Source organism: Megalops cyprinoides, chromosome 25, assembly GCF_013368585.1.
Source record: "Megalops cyprinoides isolate fMegCyp1 chromosome 25, fMegCyp1.pri, whole genome shotgun sequence".
Classification (NCBI taxonomy): Eukaryota; Metazoa; Chordata; class Actinopteri; order Elopiformes; family Megalopidae; genus Megalops; species Megalops cyprinoides.
This window is the reverse complement of record NC_050607.1, coordinates 8,882,868-8,902,070: the sequence shown is the minus strand read 5'-3', so window position 1 is coordinate 8,902,070 and position 19,203 is coordinate 8,882,868. Positions and strand designations below refer to the sequence as shown.

The 19,203-nt window shown below is 45.1% G+C and overlaps 1 protein-coding gene across 1 annotated transcript; it reads right to left on the bottom strand.

Moving 5' to 3' along the window:
- Positions 1-8,598: 8,598 nt before the first annotated feature.
- LOC118771994 (zinc finger protein AEBP2-like) lies at positions 8,599-18,473 on the bottom strand. Its single transcript, XM_036520209.1, has 8 exons — positions 17,784-18,473; positions 15,913-16,123; positions 14,732-14,839; positions 14,094-14,280; positions 12,411-12,535; positions 10,994-11,061; positions 10,716-10,829; positions 8,599-8,776 (listed from the first exon to the last, which is right to left on the bottom strand). Exons 1-8 carry the CDS (start codon positions 18,293-18,295, stop codon positions 8,764-8,766), a joined length of 1,338 nt encoding a protein of 445 aa, XP_036376102.1. The 5' UTR covers positions 18,296-18,473; the 3' UTR covers positions 8,599-8,763.
- Positions 18,474-19,203: the final 730 nt, after the last annotated feature.

The following is a 19,203-nucleotide window of genomic DNA, read 5'->3' as shown; positions in this document are numbered from 1 at the left end:
TTTACACTTTTTTTCAGTTAGCAGATACTCTTACCCAGAGTACATGTACCAGATGTGAGTACATTTAACATTACATTTGCATTGTTGACATCCAGCAGACGCTCTTATCCAGAGCAGCTGCCCAAAACCAGCCACAAAGCACATCCAACAAAATGACACAATGGAACATTACACAAACAGGGACACCACCAGCTCACACAGGACCAAGTGCCAGTGCCGAACACAGGGCCGAGACCACAAGTGTGCGGCTGGCCTAAGGTACAAGTGCAAAACAACACACCTGACCAAGCTGGCCACCTTAATTCTGCTGGAATAGAGGTAAACCGTAGTCATGGAGGTCACAACCCTGGTTTTTTATGGAAATGCAATCACAAGTGCATTTGATCCTGCGTGGCAGTGTTGATGCATTGTTGTTGTTAATAAATAATAATAATAAAAAAAAATTATAATAATAATAATAATAATAATAATAATAATAATAATAATATACAGTAGTAGCATTCCGCTCTGTGTGGGATTTGGAATTTTGTCCTCCCCTGAGCTCCTTGTGACTGATCTGCCCTCTCAAGTGTCCCAGCAGCCTCCTGCCCCCACAAGACGCAGCAACCATCTATGGGGACACTGGTGGAGACTCATGGGAGGGGAACACGTGTCCCAGTCAGGACTAGATAAATGATATTCCAGAATGTCAGCATATGGTCACTGTGTTATCACATGAGCTTGTCTTACTACAGACCTGCATCAGGCTCTCCCGCTGCAAACACATACCACACGCTAATACTTGGTCCTGTAGTGTACACTCATCCTCTATACAATTTGTCTATGTATAAGGTCCTATGGGAACCAAGCATAAGCGATACACCATACATGTCCTGATGTTCTATCTTCCCACCTTTAGCACAAATTACTGCCCGTTTTCTTTGCAAAGCCGTAGGATCCCGTTAAAGACGCAGCCAGCGCCTGCTGCGAAACAGCAGGACATGCAGACACACGTAGTTACAGTACAGCGGTTACAGGAGGAGGGGTGCGCTGACATGATGAGCGGATGTGTCGGTTATTTCAAACGTAGTGATTCACCAGCGCTGACAGGCACGCTGCGCAGTGCAGTCGACAGCTCCACAGAGAAAAGCAAAACAAAATTTAAAAAAAAAAAAGGTTCTGTGTCTGTACAGACCCAGCGGATCTCACCAAGGATTTACAAAACTGGTGTGGGGCTGTTTCCCACTGTACTCCCATGTTTTTTCTGGATACGCTCTGCTAGCAAAACTGTTTTAGTTCACCTTTATTATAATTCATCCAGCATGCAGAAACTTATCGTCAAAGGGATATTATACCTGAGGCCTAAATGCCATGCTCAGACAAAAAAAAGCATCCTTATCCTTAGTCATTCCAATATATTTAGACTTTTGCTCATTTACTGTTTAATATGTGTATGGCTGTTTCAGATTTGTTTGAAATTGCAGTGATATACAAATGAAATGTTTATGCCACACTTCTCCTGGATCACTCGTCTGCCTGTCGAGGCTGAGCTTTGATAGGTCGTGAAAGGCAGGATGCGATCCAGGTGCGAAGAGCCAGCTGGATCTCATACCGGTGACACCGCTGCCTGTTCGGAATCCCCAAATATCTGCCGAAAGCCGCTCTCAGAGCTGACATTAACGTCTGTTTAAAAAAATGTGCGCTTTAACTCCAATTACCCGAGTTATCAGGCAAAAGCCAGCCAGAGGATACGCCATCAGCGACTCATATCAATACAGCCAGCCCAGATCAAATGTCCAGCCTGGCTTAGTCTGCTGAAGGCCATTTGCAAGTTAGAGGGGCTGCTTGGAAGGTTTGCCTTCCTTTAGCATAAATGTAAGGGGAACTAAGCCCGTTTTGTAAAGATGTGGAAAATAACACAAAGCTGACAGGAAGTGAATGCAGTCCAAATTCCTCCAGGCTCGTGGCTACTTCATTAGCTGTCAAAAAAGGAGGTCGGGCCTCTCTTTTTTTTCTCTCTAAATGTAATGCTTCACAAGTCAACTTGTCTGCCCGGCACCATGCAAGCGTACAACATAAATAAAGGTCCAAAAAGAAGTTTTCACCAGAGTTTCCTCGAGTCAGAGGGAAGCAATTTAGGGGGAAAAGGTCCTCCCAGGAAACCCTCACTTGGCTCAGAACAAAACAGAAGGCTTATCCCCAAAGCGTTCCTCATACTCTCACTCACACCCATCTTACAAAGAAACATAATAAAGTAATGGGTTTTTGCTGCAAGCTGAGCTTTATATATTAGATTAGAAGGATACATATGAAATGAGGTACATGTGAGCTATATTTACATGCATATATACATACATACATGCAGGCCAATTTGTCCATTGTAATAATGGCGAGCTGGCAGACATCCCATTTTATTGTTTGGAAAATTGAAAACATATTTACCTGATTACTAGAAATAATGTTGAGATTATGATTTGTTTGATTATTATAAATAAATGATCAGATATTTATCTGATTATTCAGAATGATGAGTTGTTGGCATGAGTTTCAAAGATGTCTTTTCAGATGCTTTCTCTGGTGCCACCATCTAGGCCTGTATGGTTGACGGTCATGCTATGCAAAGTTATGCATAGACTGACTGATCTGTATGCCACGTGGATGAGCTGGCAGAGCGGGCACGGTGAATGAGATGAGCTCTCCGGATGAGTTACAGATTTGACGCCCTCTCCCTGGGGCGATCACACCGCTCCTGTGTGGCACGGCATAGGGCAGATAGCTGCAGCACGTGATTAACAAGAGCGGAGCTCAAATGTGCACGCAGCCCTTGATGTAAGGAGCACAAAGTCATCCTCTTGCACTTCAAAGCCAGGAGGAGGACGTCAGGGAGCACTGAGTGAGGCAGGCAAACGTCCAAATAAGGAACTGGTGGGTGGAGGTGACCTGGAGCTCTGTTCAGACAACATAGACTGGGGAGAGGGTGGGAGTGGGGGTGGGGGTGGGGGGTTTGGCTAGCATGAGGAACACAAAGTGCAGTTATCGGCAGATTACTGATGAAAAATGAAAAATGAAAGATTTTTTTTTTTTTGTGAACTATCTGGTGAGTCCGTGAAGACCACATCTGAGGCAGATTTAAATGCCGCTGCTGCCAGCAAAGGAGTCGGAATGTTTTGGAAACATCGGCATGGAACACCGCGACAAGCTTCCAAAGAACCGCCGCAATCCACCAAGCGAGAGCACAGCGATTCCAAAGCCGCAGCCAATGCAAATTCATGCTTACATCACAACGGTGACAACGGAGAAGGCTCAGCCGAAGACACGAAAAACAAAACTGACGGGAGCCTGCAACTCATTAGTCAGCTTTGTTTTGGTACCCAGCGCTAGAGTTCAGAAAACAGCGAAAGGAGAGAGGCATGAGTTATTTGGTTGCTGCTGCTCAAAGGAGTCTACAAAGAGGGGCACAGAGAAGCCCTGTCTCTTTGGAGTGTGCTAAAATATTCAGCTCTCCCTCGGTGTGCGCCGCTCCAGGCTCCGGCCCTCTCTGTGGGCTTCCCTCCTGGTTCATCTCCCTTCTGCTGCCTTTCTGGAGATCTGTACGCTGAAGGTCAGACAGAATATCTGAGTCTGGAGGTTTATGAATGCTGCATCAGATGATAAAAGGTCTTTTTCATGTCCCCCCCCTCCTCAACGAAACCCTCTTTTGGAATCTCTGATTGCTCATTGCGCTCGTCTCACCGTGACAACCTCTGCAGTTGCTCGGGAGCACTGAAGCAACACGAATGCAATCCTCTGATACACCCATACATCACCAATGGCTATTTATTACACTACAAGCCCCATAATGCAGCAGAGTGAAGCAGGCACCAACTGGAGGATAGATGGGGCTTCACTGATGTCATCTGAGTGGTTCATAGGCAGCTGGTGAGTCACGGTGAGCCTTAGATGAGGAAAACCTGCTGATAAACCCACTTTGACATGTTCTACCACTTTGGGCTCAAGGTGATTGATTGTAAAGACTTATGACAAGATTTATGAAACAGAAGCTTCTTACTCTTCTCCTGTCTGTATTGATATGGAAAGCCCGTGTAATGAAAGCAATATTCAGATCCAAAAGAGATCTCCTCATTTTGAAATGGGAACACCCAGTTTACACTGGAGAAACTCAGTCTCGGATGAAACTGGTTTCTGTCAAACTCAGGAAAACAGCCTCTGGTCTTTCACTTTTACTTAAAGCCTCTTAGCAGAAGACTACCTATTTCACCCCCCCGCCCAAAGATTTACTTGAGGTTCAAATTAAATGTTTGAATTTCTGGCCATTAACTATGCAATACCTGTGCATCAGGTGAATATGTGATGCCTGAACACATTTGTTTAAAATAAATAATTCTTACTTCCCATTGTTCTCGCCTGAGTTGGAAATCCACGTCAACAGATGAGTGTGACACACCTTCTCTTCAGGACTTAAATGCATTTTTTATTCATTCAGAATCATAATCAGAATCACACTGTAAGTCCCACTATTTCAGTGTGGTATAAAATGTTTCTTACGGTTCTGCCCATGATCCTAATCTAAACCAGGTCAGAGGTGCTTTTTCAATCCCGTAATGCTTATGCTTATCACCAAGTTTCTCTGAATCTGTATGACACCAGCTGCCAAGCCAGTCTTGCAGAACGCAGACTGCAGTGGCTTCAGACTGGACTGAGGTCACATCAAACTGGACAGTAACTGCTTCAGAATCTGATTCCGACTGTAATTCCACTCTCAGTGCATCACACTGGGACCTGCAGGTGGTCATCTGGAAGTTGGAGGTGGGTTCAGCCCTGCAGACTAGTCATGAAATAGCATCTTTTCATACGGAACCTTAGTAAAAACTAATTGAATGCTCCTGAAAGCAACTACAACATTGTGGTTCAAAACTTATGTTATCAGTGAATGCAAGAGTGTGGAGAGCAGCTGTAGGTGAAGCCTTCATTCTGAGTTCCGTGTTTTTCCGTTGTTGCACAGCTTGCAAAAATATGTTACATTAGTAAAATTCCATAAACAAGCACACGGATTTTTAAAGTCAATTAGATTGAGAACAATAACTTGAACTTAAACGACTCTTGAGTGGGGAAAAACTGCACCAGTTGGCCCAAACGTGATGTTAATAGACAAATGCTTCGCTCTGACAGCAGTGATTAATCAACAAACCAAAAGACACTAAAAACTAAGTGCAGTAGCTCACGTCACCCTGCCTAGCACCGTCTGGGACGTAGTCATCATTTAGAATCAACATAATACAACACCATAAACAGCTTTGATAAGTAAATATCACAAACAATCGTAAAAGGGAAGATGCGGCGTGCTTCAATGCTCATCACCCTCAAACAAAGGAGAAATAGGCAGAAAGCACAAACACTTATCAACTTCCCCCGACCAGCATTATATTGACATGAATTCCGCAATCAGGCGAAGTGGCATGGTAAAAATGAACTTATATGTACACTCACGTCTTCATCGTTGTGTAGAGCAGCAGAGATAATTACTGCGCAAGTTCATCTACGTAAGGCGCACCTGTCTCGTGCAAACAGCACAGGTGAAGGAATCACCGCTGGGGTCTGACAATTCAATCAATTTTTATGTATTTGCGTTTGCTACCAAGTGGGGAAATACCGAAAATTACACATGCACATAAATACACGTTAATACGGATACATACAGTGTATTTGTAAATATTAATTGTATTGTAACAATGGTTGGATTGTATAAATGTATATGCTAAATTAATTAGATTAAGTAGATGACTGAGGTTAATGACTGACTAATTAATTAAATGACTGAGGTTTCCTCGACCTCAGTCATCTAACATTTAGGTAATTTTATTGCCATTACAGATCTTTAATTGCCAGCGAGTAAGATCACCATAATTTATGTAGTTATTGGTACCACTTGTGTACAATATCCAAACGTTCATAACTGGCATCATCGATGACTAGGCTACTCCTAAGATTTGGCACGCATGACGCCACAGTCATTGACTTAACATAAAGATTTAGGTACACCGCGGTACACCGCGTAATTTCTCCATTTCTTGACCACATCTTGCGACATTACATTACATTATTGGCATTTAGCAGACGCTCCAGAGCGACTTACATTGGTTAGAGTTTTTTTTTTTTGCCGCATGCCGCAGAGTGAGGAAGTTGCTGGGAATATGGACGTCTGGCAACTGGGTTTTGGGAAAAAACAAACACAAAAAAAATTACCGGAAGGTCATGTGTTTGGTAACTGGTGCTGTTGATCATTCCCGGTTGTAATCCCCAGCAATGCTGTTGTAGTTTGAGCAGGGGATTTAACCTGGCCAGCTTCCTTAAAACACCCAGTTGTGTACACTGTCAACGTATGAAACATAAATTATGTAAATTAATCTCGGCTGTCTGCTGAGGGCAGTCTGCCAAGCAAATAAATAATTTAATGTAACAGCTGCTATATAGTACAGCAGTGTGCAGAAGCTACTGTTTTCTCTATCAACATAAAGCTGTTTGACACATTGGGTTAAAACTGGTCAGCTTGCAATCAGTTTTATTTTCATATTTTGTTAAAATGTTCCCAGTGCATTGTTAGTTATGGAACATACGTGGGTGTGGAATATAAAAATAAATGCAGGCCTCAATAAGAGTCGTAAAAATATCAGCAATATGTGAATTTAATAAAACAGCCTGGTTTGAGAGCACAGACAGTTTGACATTAACTCCAGTGCAAACTCCATCCAGTTTAGACTGAAAAGAGGTCGAATCTCCCTTTCTTTCTCTCCTTTTCCAAGAAAGGGTGCTTGTGACGTTAATGTGATGCCATGTTATCTCCATTACAAAATGGCCCATTTGGGTCAATGTTTTCCGTTTAAAGGAAGTAACTGCATCCCTCCGGCATGTGTTAAGATACATGGTCAGTCCCTGCATGCGCATGCTCTGATGAAGCATGGTCGTTAACAGTGACCAGGTGCTGTGTAGATTAGATAATATTAGTTGTGCGTTTGTGATAATGAAGGAATATACAAGACCAGTCAAAAGTCTGGACACAACTTTTATTCTTTTACTATTTTCAACATTTTATACTAATAGTAAAAAATTAAAAGCAAAACTATGAAATAACAAAAATGGAATCATGCAGCGACCAGAAAACCAAAACTATCAAAAAATCAAAACTAGATTGTTCAAAGCAGCCAAAAATATTTTTTAAAAGTACTTTTAGAAAGAAATTCATACATAGACAAATATAAAGTGAAGCTGATGCCTAAGAAACAAATTTCAAGAACTTAAGCACAAGTCTTTAGATCAAAACATCTTTGATTAGGAAAACCATTATCTTAATCAGACGTGTGCAAACTTTTGAATGGTACTGTACAGTGAGTGACTGGCAGTACCCAAGAAGCAGGTGAAAATGAACCCAGAGGCAGAGGCAGATACAGGGAGACGTGTCCCACCTCTTACTACCTGGTCTAGATGAACTCACTCAGTGTCTCTCCAGAGATGCAAACTGCCAAGACACTGCAAAGCCACACACGATGTTTTATCTGTTTGTTTTAAAGAGAGACATGCTAAATTCAGCCACATCCAAGCGTGCCCTTGAAAAGAGGGGTGCAGACCAGGCCCGGTCAAACTCAGTTAGACGGAGCCAGCGTGGGCCCGCTTCTGCTCGTTCAAAAAAAAAATCGAAACGTTTCCGTCACAATTAGCACTGGAAAACGAGGGGGAGCTACTGACCTTAATTAAACTCTTTGACAGAGAGACAAGCTGGAACCTGCGGAGCAGCGCACCCACGTTTTAAACTCCAATGACGTCTGAAGTGCATTTCATTAGCATTTTTACTGCTATAATGAACTCTGCCTTAAAATAGCAGGTGGAAATTGTGAGGGAGATTTGTTCAAAATAAGCATTTTAAACTCACACACACACACGCACACACACGCACACACACTCCACCCCTGAAATCTAAAAGGTACATCACAGAGACACATACACAGGAAGACACGTTCATATGGAGTACACTGTTTATTAATATTATTAATATTGTTATTGATATTACTATGCTTTAACACGGTAAGCACTGCTAGGGGTCCAGGGTTGAGAAGGAAATACTGTCCTTCACTGTGTCACCTCTGCACAGTGAGAGAGGATACGTAATCCCAGCACCATCACGACCAGCGCTACACGCCACACACCAGCAATGGTCAAGTAAACAACTACTGGAGCTTAACGGTATCTGCCTTTGTGTCTAGCCTATCGACCACTATGCAGATAGGAATAAAAAGGCATTAACGACCGTCCTCCAGAACCTTCCCTCGCACCTTATTTACAATTACATTTCATATTTCTATAAAAAGGGAAGAAAAAAATCTACAGTACAGTTACAGGATATAAAAATATATTACAAATCTGCAGAAATATTTACAAGCAACTATACCTCTATAAATGCTTCAAGGCTTCTACAAAGATCAGTGTTACACAGTTGTGTAAAGGGTATACTATTAACAAGTCCATCTAGGAGTAGTTACGTAGTAATGTAAAAAAAAAAAAAACAAAAACAATAATTCAATCTTCAACGCGTCTTCTTCAAGTTCAGCACTTGATTGTATGCGTTTTAGGAGCCATTGAGAAAAAAAGATGTCAGCTGCATACTTTGGTGCAATCAAGATTTTTTTAAAAGACAGAAAGAACATCTCTCTGGTCCGGAAAGTTCCAGCCGGGTGCTCGTCTCTCCGCGCGTGGAACCACAGCAGTCCTCCACGTGGGCGCTTCAGGGGGGGCCTAAAAAAACATCCTAAAAGCAGAGGGTGGCGTCAGCGCCTTGACTCAGACGAGCACGGCTTTCAAACGCAAGCACACGTGACCGGCTGTGCCTGCAGCTGAACTGAGACCGCAGGGAGAACACGGAGGTCACGTCGGGGAGAACTGAAGATGCCGCTTCTCCTTTTGTGAACTCGTCCCGGGACAGCAACGTCGGGACAGCTCTTCCCGCACTAAGGCGCTGAGCTCAGTTCAGTTGCAGACACAGGAACACAAACAGCACATGTGGACTTTACTGTACCTAAAACTCTGGGGATAGTCACACAGCACAATGTAGTTTCCATACAGACAGGTGCCATTACCTAGAGATTCGCAGCTCACATTTTAAATATGCTCCATTTATACTTTCATATAAATATAAATATATATTATATTTACAGAGTAAAGTGTACTTCAGTTCTGACACTAAACCAGGGCCCCACCTGCAGTTGAACCATGTCTTTGGGCTGTCAGTCTCACTGCACTCCCCATCTCCTGCATCCACATCAACAACCATCGCCTGAACACAGCCGTCAATAGGAGGGCAAACCAAAAAAGGCCGCTGGGTCCTTTCAACCATGGACAGGAGTGGATTGCATTGGGTGGCCTGAACTGCTGCCTTTGCCACAGACATAACCAGCACAGATCGAAACTCAACCAGGGAGAACACACTGTCCTTGATTTGGACTTTATGGACCTGGCTGTGGGGGCGGGCCCAACACTGTGCAGCTCTGGGTGGAGGCGGGGTTATGGTTTTGAGGAGAATTCTGGGGTGTCGCTCCTCTCACAGGGACAGGACACCACCCAGCAAAATCCAGTGGGCTTGAGTTTTCCTTGACATTTATTGGCTGGGTGTTGAAATGAAACCACGTTGTGACTCAGAAACACAACAAAGACCATGGAGGTGAAGTGACATGGGGAAGCAGTATGATTAGGACAATGTCCCCTGTCTTGCCCTATTTTGGGGGATGTGGGAGAGGGTGACGCCAGCCTCGGTGGGAGGCAGCTTGAATTGGGGGGTTTCTGGGAACATAAACTCATCCCAGCCAGGTGGTAAAGGAACTGACCAGAAGGTTGCAGGTTCTAACCCAGAGCAAGGCCTTTGAGTTCCCTTTCAGTACTGTTTCAGTAACACCCAGCTGTATCAACAGCTTGTAAAAATGTAAACTATGCAAGTTGCTCCTGGAAAAGGCAGTCGGTTAAACAAATAATGTACAGCTATGTAATGTATGGAATTTTCCCTCATACACACAGTCACATGTGAAGAGTTCACAAAAGGACAAGGGCATGGGTAAATGCACACTCGAACTTCATTACATGCTCCAATCAGCTTTCAAAACTAACTACAAATGAAAGGAAAAAAATAGACAAAAAATATAGTATATATTGTTTTTCACCAAAATACTCAACACAACATTACAACCCCAACATGAGAGATTATTTTCTGGTAATGTTTCAGACTTCTGTCGCCACCTGGTGGGGGAAAAGGGCTACTACCCATCAAAAACACACAAAGTGAAGGACTTCAAATTATGTGACATGTTAGCTACATCCTGCATGGGTACCAGGACTTAAAGCCTGACTTTCATGTCGAGTACAAGAAAGGAAACCTTGGCTTCTCTTCCTGTCTCAATTCACTCTGTTCCCACCAGCCCAACCAAACAGGTTCTTACAGCTGAAACCAAGCAGCCATATGTGTATATGTGCCACTGACCCTCACTCACACAGTGCACTTGCTTTACCAATAGATGGTGACAAGGGGCTGCACCAAAGAAGTCGCTGAACAGTGCCTGTTCTTGCAGTGACCCCTCCGTCCATCTGACTGGCAACTCCATTGCACAAGTGTGTCACTCACGTAGGTGTGTCACTCAGTCACGTGGTATTGGGGTGTTGGGGTCAGTGTGTGTGTGTGTGTGTGTGTGTGTGTCACTCACCGGTAGATGTTGGGGTTGAGAAGCACAGCAGTGTCCTGTGGTAGCTGGGACAGGTGCACCACCTTTGTCTTCAGCTGCGGCCGGTCTGTCTCGTTCACCCACACATCTGGCAATCTGGAGATCAACACAGACACACAATGCCAGTGGTCAGAGAACCACATCTTAGCCTATCAGTTCAGGGGGAATTTTTTTTGATTAACAAGAAGCAAACACTCAACACTCCTGACATCTGGGAGTGGGCGGAGGTGGATGTTTCATCAGTAAGAGGAATGACTCACATGTCCTCTGGAGTCCAGTGCAGGAGGACTTTCACTTTCCCAGAATCCTCCTTTCGCCTTGCTATTACCTAGATGGAAAAACAACAAGGATTCTGTTTAGACCAAGGTGGTGTGTCAATTTGTCAATTTGTAAAACATACACACACAAAACACACATGCTGATTAGGCTGTCAGTGTTTCAGGTAGAAGAGCTGATCCTAACTCTTTGAGTGGTGCATCAGGTGAAGGAGCTGATCGTAAGTGAGTGGTGTTTTGGGTGGAGGACCTGATTGTAAGTAGGGGCAGCAGTGTGGTGCAGTAGTATGAAGCAGGGCATGTAACCGAAAGGCTGCAAGTCTGATTCCCCGCTGGGACGTGGTGTTGTACCCTTGAGCAAGATACTTGACCCGCAGCTGCCTCAGTAAATATCCAGCTGTATTAATGGATAACATAGAAAAATTGTAACCTACGAAACCTATGCAAGTCCCCTAAATGACAGTGATTCAAATGAGCGGTGAATGGTGTTTGGTGTGGAGGAGCTGATGGTAAGTGGGCTGCGTTTCAGGTGGAGGAGCTGATTGTAAGTGAGCTGTGTTTCAGGTGGAGGAGCTGATTGTAAGTGAGCTGTGTTTGGGGATGGAGGTGTTTTGGGTCTGCCTGTAGAGCTACAGCTGTGTTCATTCACAGCTGAGTGTGGGGAGTGACGGCAGGTACAGCACACCTGAAGGCTGCTCTTTAAACTTCTGTGATTAAAGGACCGTGTTGGGGGTTCTAAGTAAGTACTAAGAAAATAAAATGAGTCATTTCATAAACGAATTCAGTGTCAATACAGACTGCGGCACCGATGGGCCTGTTAGAGATGCAGCGAGGGAGCTGCACAGGCACAGATAATTACTGATGTGGGAAAAGGGGAGCGTTAAAATAAGCCAGTGTGGCCTACATCAGCTAGAGTCATTTTCCACGCTATTTCCCAGTCTTAAGGTCCCTCCAGGCCTGGGCTAATGCAGCACTCATTCAGAAAAAAAGCCATTTCCCAGAATGCTCTGCTCCAGCTGCACCCCTGTGGAAGGGGTTTTCTGGGCCATGTGTGGATCTGGGGAGGGGATCTAAATGCTGCGGAGTCTAAATCTGTTACTGCACTAAGTGAGGAGAAGTTAGAAAAATCAAACGTTTGCATGACCTAATTTATTACACAAATTACCAAATGCTAATGTTAATTTAAGACCTTGACATCCGACTATCCAAAATTCAGATTCAATTTATGAATGAAACCACAGTCTGTTTACTTGAATGGAGCTGCACTAAATATATTCACAAAGACACCCAGCTCCCTGGCTGCAAACTTCTACTGCCATCTGCTGACTGAACACAATACCATCAGAACAGCAACATTTAAAAGTGAAAACGGGCACTTCGGTGTCCCCCAGGTCAAACTTACGGTGCTGTGGAAGACCACGCTGTGACCGTTGCCCTGGCTGTCGATGTGTGTGGCCAGGTTCAGGCAGATGGCTCTGTGGCGGATAGCATCCATGGTCTGAGCATCGAAGAAGTCGTGTGGACGAGCTAGAGAAACAGAGAGAGAAAGTGAGCGAGAGCAAGTACGAGAATGAAGAACAGAGAGGTCTGTCCTCAATAATTATATCAGAGCTTAGGTCATTTTGAAGACTCTATTTAGTCAATAAGAGTGTGAAATGAACTGAGAGCAAGGTGTTTTGTTGGATGCCCCTTTGATGGTGGATTATAAACATTTTTCCTCATTTTTAAGAGAATATTTACAGCACACAGCTGATGCTGCTGGTGTGGATTTCATTGTAGTACAATCTAGCCGTGACCAACCTGCTATAAAGCTTTCTGTCTGCAATTATTTCAAATGTTTCAGTTGTGCTGCCACTTTAACTAAACATTTATCATGTGCTGAAAACCTTTATATAGCTTTCATCCAAATCTTTCAAGAAAAAGATCTATTTTCCCCCCCTCACTGAATCTGGGAGACCCACACAACAAAAACATAATAAATCATTTCAATCTGAGGAGAGAAGGGCCTTTGTAGCTGTCCCCCCCAGCTTTTACAAAGCAACGTCAGGTAACCAGCTGTCTGTCTTCTGCCCCAGCATCCCCTGCAGCCACAATTCATCACACACCAAAATACTGCCCCCTCCCTGAGTACACTCCCTGATTGTACCAAACCCTCCTGTCTGAGGATGCTGGAAACCTTTTTCAGGACAAATGGCCCTGACACCAGGCCTCATTAGAGCTCCAGGCTTATAGGTGGGATGGTCCACTACGCGTTCACTGAACACACTGATGAGCTTCCTCTGAAAACGAGAGTGTGGCCCCATATAACAAACGCTGCTTTCAATTCCAGGCGCATGAGCCCGGGTGCATCATCCATTCAGCTTTAAAATGGGCCTGAGAGGCAGGCCATTAAATCACTGCCGTCACTGCGCTGAAAGCCTGAACGCTGCCTGCAGGGAGCAACCTGAGAGGCATTCATACAAAATACACACACACAAACACACGCGGGCACGCGAACGCATTCACACATGCATGCACACAAACGCACGCAAACGCTTTCACACATGCACATACACACTCACTCACACAAACACACGTGAGCGCATTCACACACGCACATACACATGCACACACACAAACGCACCCACAGACTCGCGCACGCACACAAACCACCCATGCTCACTCACACACACATGCATACGTACAAACTACACACAGACACACACGCACTCACATACCTTACAGATACACACAGACACACACAAAGGCATACATACACACATGCACGCACACACACGCAGCCACACTGATAGCATGGAATAATCTGTGATGCACAGACAGATACACATGTAGAGTGTATGGGATAATTATGTCCAGTCATTTGATGTACAGATGATGTGTACAGTACAGTGGATATTTGAGGCATCCACAGTACAGTGGATATTTGTGGCCTGCAGAGTACTGAAGTGGATAGTTGGGGTGTGCAGCATGCAGTGGATATTTGGGGCCTGCAGAGTACTGAAGTGGATAGTTGGGGTGTGCAGCATGCAGTGGATATTTGGGGCATGCCCAGTAGTAAAGTGAACATTTGGGGTGAAGTACATACGTAAAGACCTCCTGCGTTTGTTCTTGAGCTTCCTCCTCTTGTTGAGGCCAGCCTTAGAGGGAGACTCCTCCTTCACTTTGGGCTGATTGGACGGCTTGGAGGAGTTCTGCTGGCTGAAGTGGGTGGGCACGTGGCGCGCTAGCCCCCCCTGGGACGCAAAGGTGGCATTGCAGCCACCCACAACACACTGCCACAAAGACAGACAGTTCAAGGTTCTAACTTCTTACATACAGCTTCAACAAAAAAAGTCAACAAACTCAAGAAAAAACTGACATATTCACATTCTAGGAACACAGACAAGCCCAGACAACTTCACAGTCCTGGAAGCATGTTGTGAAGTCAGAATCATGGTACAAATACAGACCTTCTTTGTAAAAAAAGTAATAAATAAATAAATAAATAAAAATTACTTGTGTTTGTCATGAGATTATTCCTACACATAAGACGGAACACATCTGAATAGACAGCTGTGGTTTTGAGCTTTGGTCACATTCTTTGGGCTCCCGACTGAATCTCACTAACAGGGTCCACTTGACCGCCTGTTGCGGTCACACTGCTCTAACACCGTCTGGTTCTGTAGCATGAGGTTAACCACAGGCGTGGCCGCACATAAACTCGGCAGCCGTGCTGTGTCCCACCTTAAAGGGTTTGTCCCCGCTGTGTGACAGCATGTGTCTCTGCAGCCAGCTCTGACTGGTGGAGGGAGTGTTGTACACCTTACAGCCCTTCCAGAGGCACACAAACACCTGCAACACACATAAACAACACATCTGCCGCTGTTACACGCTGCAACCATGACAGCACTTTAACATCAGAGCGGCTCTGACGCTACAGCAAAAGTGCAAGAATCCACCCCTTGGTTCGCAAGAGCATTATTACATCATTAAAATATTAATGTACAGCCTGAAGAACCTTTCCAGTGTGGTCATATCACCTCCCCTGGTCAAAGGAATTATAGTACAAATAATAATTATTATTATATTACCACCCCTGGGTTAATGTGGAACACTTACATTATATTATAGTGTTCAATGGGAAGACACAGCTGCCCCTTCTTAACATAAGTTAACAGCAATAACAAAGTCTATTGCCTTGAAAACCAAACCACTAAAAGCCCCCTCTCCACACACACACACACACACACACACACACACACACACACACAGGGAGAGAACATTAATTTTAGGAAATAATGATATGAATTCAAGCTGTTTCTAATCTGCTCTGAGGTCGTTATTATAGAGTGGCTGACTCCCAGCTGCTGTGAATTTAGAACAGGAAGTCTGGATTATGGTCCACACGTCCGCCTGCAGCCAGGACCCGTGTCAGGGGACCCGGCGCTCTCTCCGCAGAGAGGAAATAAAACGCAGGATTGATTTCATTAGGAGAGCAATCTTACAAATGAGTCATTTGTACAACATGTGATTTAATGTGACAAATAACAAATAGCAGCTGATTACTACTGTTCACAGTCTGTTCGGAGGGAATGGTGTATACACAAATGCTAAACACAATTACGTAAATGGACACAGGCACAAACACATGTGCACGCACGTAATCAGGACTGGATTTGCGTGATACAGCTACATGCAGGGAAGCTGCAGTCAGTGGTAATTAGTGTGCTGTACCAACATCTGTACCGCTGGTCCTTTCACTGTTCCAGATTTACACAGGGTCCCTAAGAGATGCGCACCAGAGCAGGACACAAAGGAAATGAAATGAAAGATAAAAATGAGAAAGCTGGAGTGAAGGGACAAGCTGAAGACAAAGGGGATGGAGTACAGGGGATAGAGAAATGGGGCGAAAAGCAGGCACTGACCCCTCCGCGCTGGCCGTCCACGTGCAGGCCCCGGATGTGCTCGGCCAGGTCGGGGCTGGAGTCAAAGTGGGCGTGGCACTGGTCCCAGCAGCAGGTGTAGCCCAGGCTCTTGGTGGAGGAGGGCGTGGTGCTGCCCTGGCCGTTCATCATGGCGGGGGTGGAGCGGCCGCTCGACGCTGTGCTCTCCATGTCCATCAGGGTGCTGCTGATGCTGCAGAGAATCAAAAGGGAGTCAGAGCAGAGTCACAGAGGAGCACCGCAGGGATGCAGAGGAGTTGGTGCAGAGTCACATCAGGGTGCAGCAAGATGGAGGAGGAATCGCAGGAGTCAATGCAGAGTCACAGCCGCAGGGTTCGACACAAACAATGGTGTAGTGCCCCCATATCCCTTGTCTAGCACCACTATGTGGTCATCTACAACAGTCTTAAAGGAATCTAGCAGAACAACCTAATACAATACTGTCTGGTATTGGCTAAATGATTTCATTACACAATCACTCAAGGCCAAAATGCATTTCAGTGGTTGATGTTGACCGTCCACAATCTACAATCTAGTTCTAGTTCAGTTCTAACTAGTCATCATAACTAGTCATTTTGAATAGATATCAGAACACCTCTTATGAAGTGCACCTGGCTTCCACAAAGATGAAGAAACAGAGTGATAAAACTGTTTATTACCAAGATCCAGATCCAGATAAATTCACAACATCTGGCAGAACAACTGCAGAACAGATCTCCCCTCTAAAATTAGATCTGCTCTTGAGAATGTGAACTGTTTCAGATGGACATCTGAATTGTGTAACTTCTATCCGACGCAACGCATGTCCTTACATGGAGAATGATGAAAGTGCAGACACACCTCACCAAACCCTCTTCCTAAACCTCAGCTCTGACCACTGCCTTCCTCAAAAACACCCTTCACTTATGCCTTCCCTAGTGTGGACAAACTAAATAAATGCGATTGACAAATGGGCCCTCGGTCCTGTACCCACAAACTCCACCTTATTTTCTTTTCAGCCAAACAATATGGTGACTGTTACTGTAATGGCATATCAATGCAATCTCCCGACCCTGTGCCCTGCACCACAAAACTGTAGCACAAATCCACTCTTCCTACTAAAACGAGTTTTCCGTCTACGACTTTGAACACGTCGTAAACGGTTGACATCAGGCTGAAGCCTTGTAATGACGGACGGGAAATTACATAGTAAAACAGCTCAATTTGAATAGCTCGGTCGGTTGAGTTTTATTACCATAGCTACATTCTGAAGTCCACTGATGGTGCACATCGGTCTTGCCACCATAAAGGTGCAGGGTTGCTTCCACGGTGAGACTGCTGTTACCCACAAGATATAAGGCTAGGTAGCCTAATTTGATTCTGTAAATACCCAGGTGTATGAATGGATACCATCCAAAAAGTAAGATACGGGTGGACACGTAATCAAGAACAGTAGGAACTAACGAAATGGTAGCTGGCTCTGAACTTCTGCGGTTAACAGTTGATGAAGTTGGTTCGTTTAAATCATCAATGATGTTAAGAGTTGCGGAGGACTGCTAAATTAGTGGTTTATGTGTCGATGCCAAAAGAGCCCCCCCACCGCCCCCGTCGGGAGCTCTCACGGGGTCAGGTGATGTTGGAACTCGCATTTGTTATGCTAAACCGCTGCTGCCGAAACCCATACAAACAAAGCGCCCGAGCCCCCAGCTGTGATTTGGATGGTAGGGGCCGAGTTGTTTGAGGGACGGGGTTCCCCACAATGTCTATCGATCGTAACTATAAGCTTACGCATAGGAAGGTTTATAAATAGCAAGCGACAACTTAGTGCTTTCGCCCCGAGCTAGCCAGCTGCCATGTTTGCGATCGCCTCTGACCTGTCCTCCGAGTCCATGCGGCTGAGCGGCTCCCCGTCCGAGGATGACATCTCCACACTGACTCGTCCCATGACCGCGTCGCTTCTCCCACCGCAGTTCTTCTCCGTGGCATGATTGCCTTTGTCCGGCTTTATGCACTCGCCGGACGAGGTCTCCATTTCTTCGCGCTTCGGCTCTTTGTCCGTCCCGTCTCCGGCGTCGCTGCAGCTCGCAGGGCTCCGCTGCTCCGGGCTCTCCTCGATCCCGCAGCACATCTCATCTTCCTCATCATCGTCCCCTGTTGCTGCTGCCGCTTCGGCGACCGGGGCTACAACGGGAGGCTTTGAGTCCCCTTCCTCTCCGTCTTCTTCGCCCTTCACTTCCATTTTCATCGCCTCGCTGTCAACCGGGTCCCGATCCGGCGTTTGCGGGTCCGGCGTTTTCTCACCGGCCTCTCCTGATAACAATGCCTCGCTTTGAGCGCTTCGTGATGGGCTATCTTGGTCGGCACTCTCGGTTGTAGCAGCAGCCATTTTTTTATTAAGCGTCTCGTCCCCCACGAAGTTCTGCCGAAGCGATTCTTTCACGCAGAGTGGATTGTTTTTTTCTTCGAACGCAATGTGCACTGCTCTCCGATTGGACAGGCTAGCCCACGTGATAATGATAAACCAATCATTGACCAGTGCACGTTTTCCTACGAAGAGAAATGAAACACGCCTACACAGACACCACGATGAGACTCCTCGAGGTTGCACAGGGACGTCAGGGGAGGGAGGGGGGAAAACTATGACGTCGTTTTTCCTCGTCGTGAAAGGTTACACACGTGTGAAACAGTTCACGCGTGGGAGATACCGTACATTGTAGTGCTCATGCTGTTTCTTGAAATCAGTTATGCGTAAAAATAGATAAATGAAAGTATAATCTCTTCTACTAATATAAAGGTTATTAAAGATCTATTCCCAGTACGGTTTGTTTGTGGGAGCTAGTGTGATTCCCCTTCAGCAACAGCCAACTGGGTATTTATTTTCACTCATACGGCACTTTTTCACTTAGTTTTCATTAGTTTCAGTGACCACCAGACCTGTATTGTTATGCACATCATGAGGAAAGTAGCACAAACCTCAGTTTGTTGTCCAAGGTGAAAGAAAGCACTCTGAGATCAGGGTCTGCATTCTACCCAAATAAAACATGACCTTGGTTTGTTCCAAGCTCTTAGCAAACACCAGAAGGAAGGTCAGGCAGACAGAAATTCGTACCCAACTGACCCAATATGTAGCAGCTTGCAACACTGTTGTGTGGAAGTAACGCTGGCAACAGACCATCAAATGTCCATACATGAATTCAATAAGGCAATATGCTAAATGATAATCATTATTTACCAACCCTTTAGAATTCTGACCTACATCCTTGTTATTATTGCTAAGATTTGTATTAATATTAA

Coding starts and splice junctions, on each gene's coding strand:
- LOC118771994 (XM_036520209.1), bottom strand. CDS start 18,295: ATGGCTGCTGCTACAACCGAGAGTGCCGACCAAGATAGCCCATCACGA. Junction 16,124..17,783: donor CGCATGGACTCGGAGGACAG/GTCAGAGGCGAT, acceptor GATTCTCTGCAG/CATCAGCAGCACCCTGATGG. Junction 14,281..14,731: donor GCGGGGACAAACCCTTTAAG/GTGGGACACAGC, acceptor TCTTTGTGGCAG/TGTGTTGTGGGTGGCTGCAA.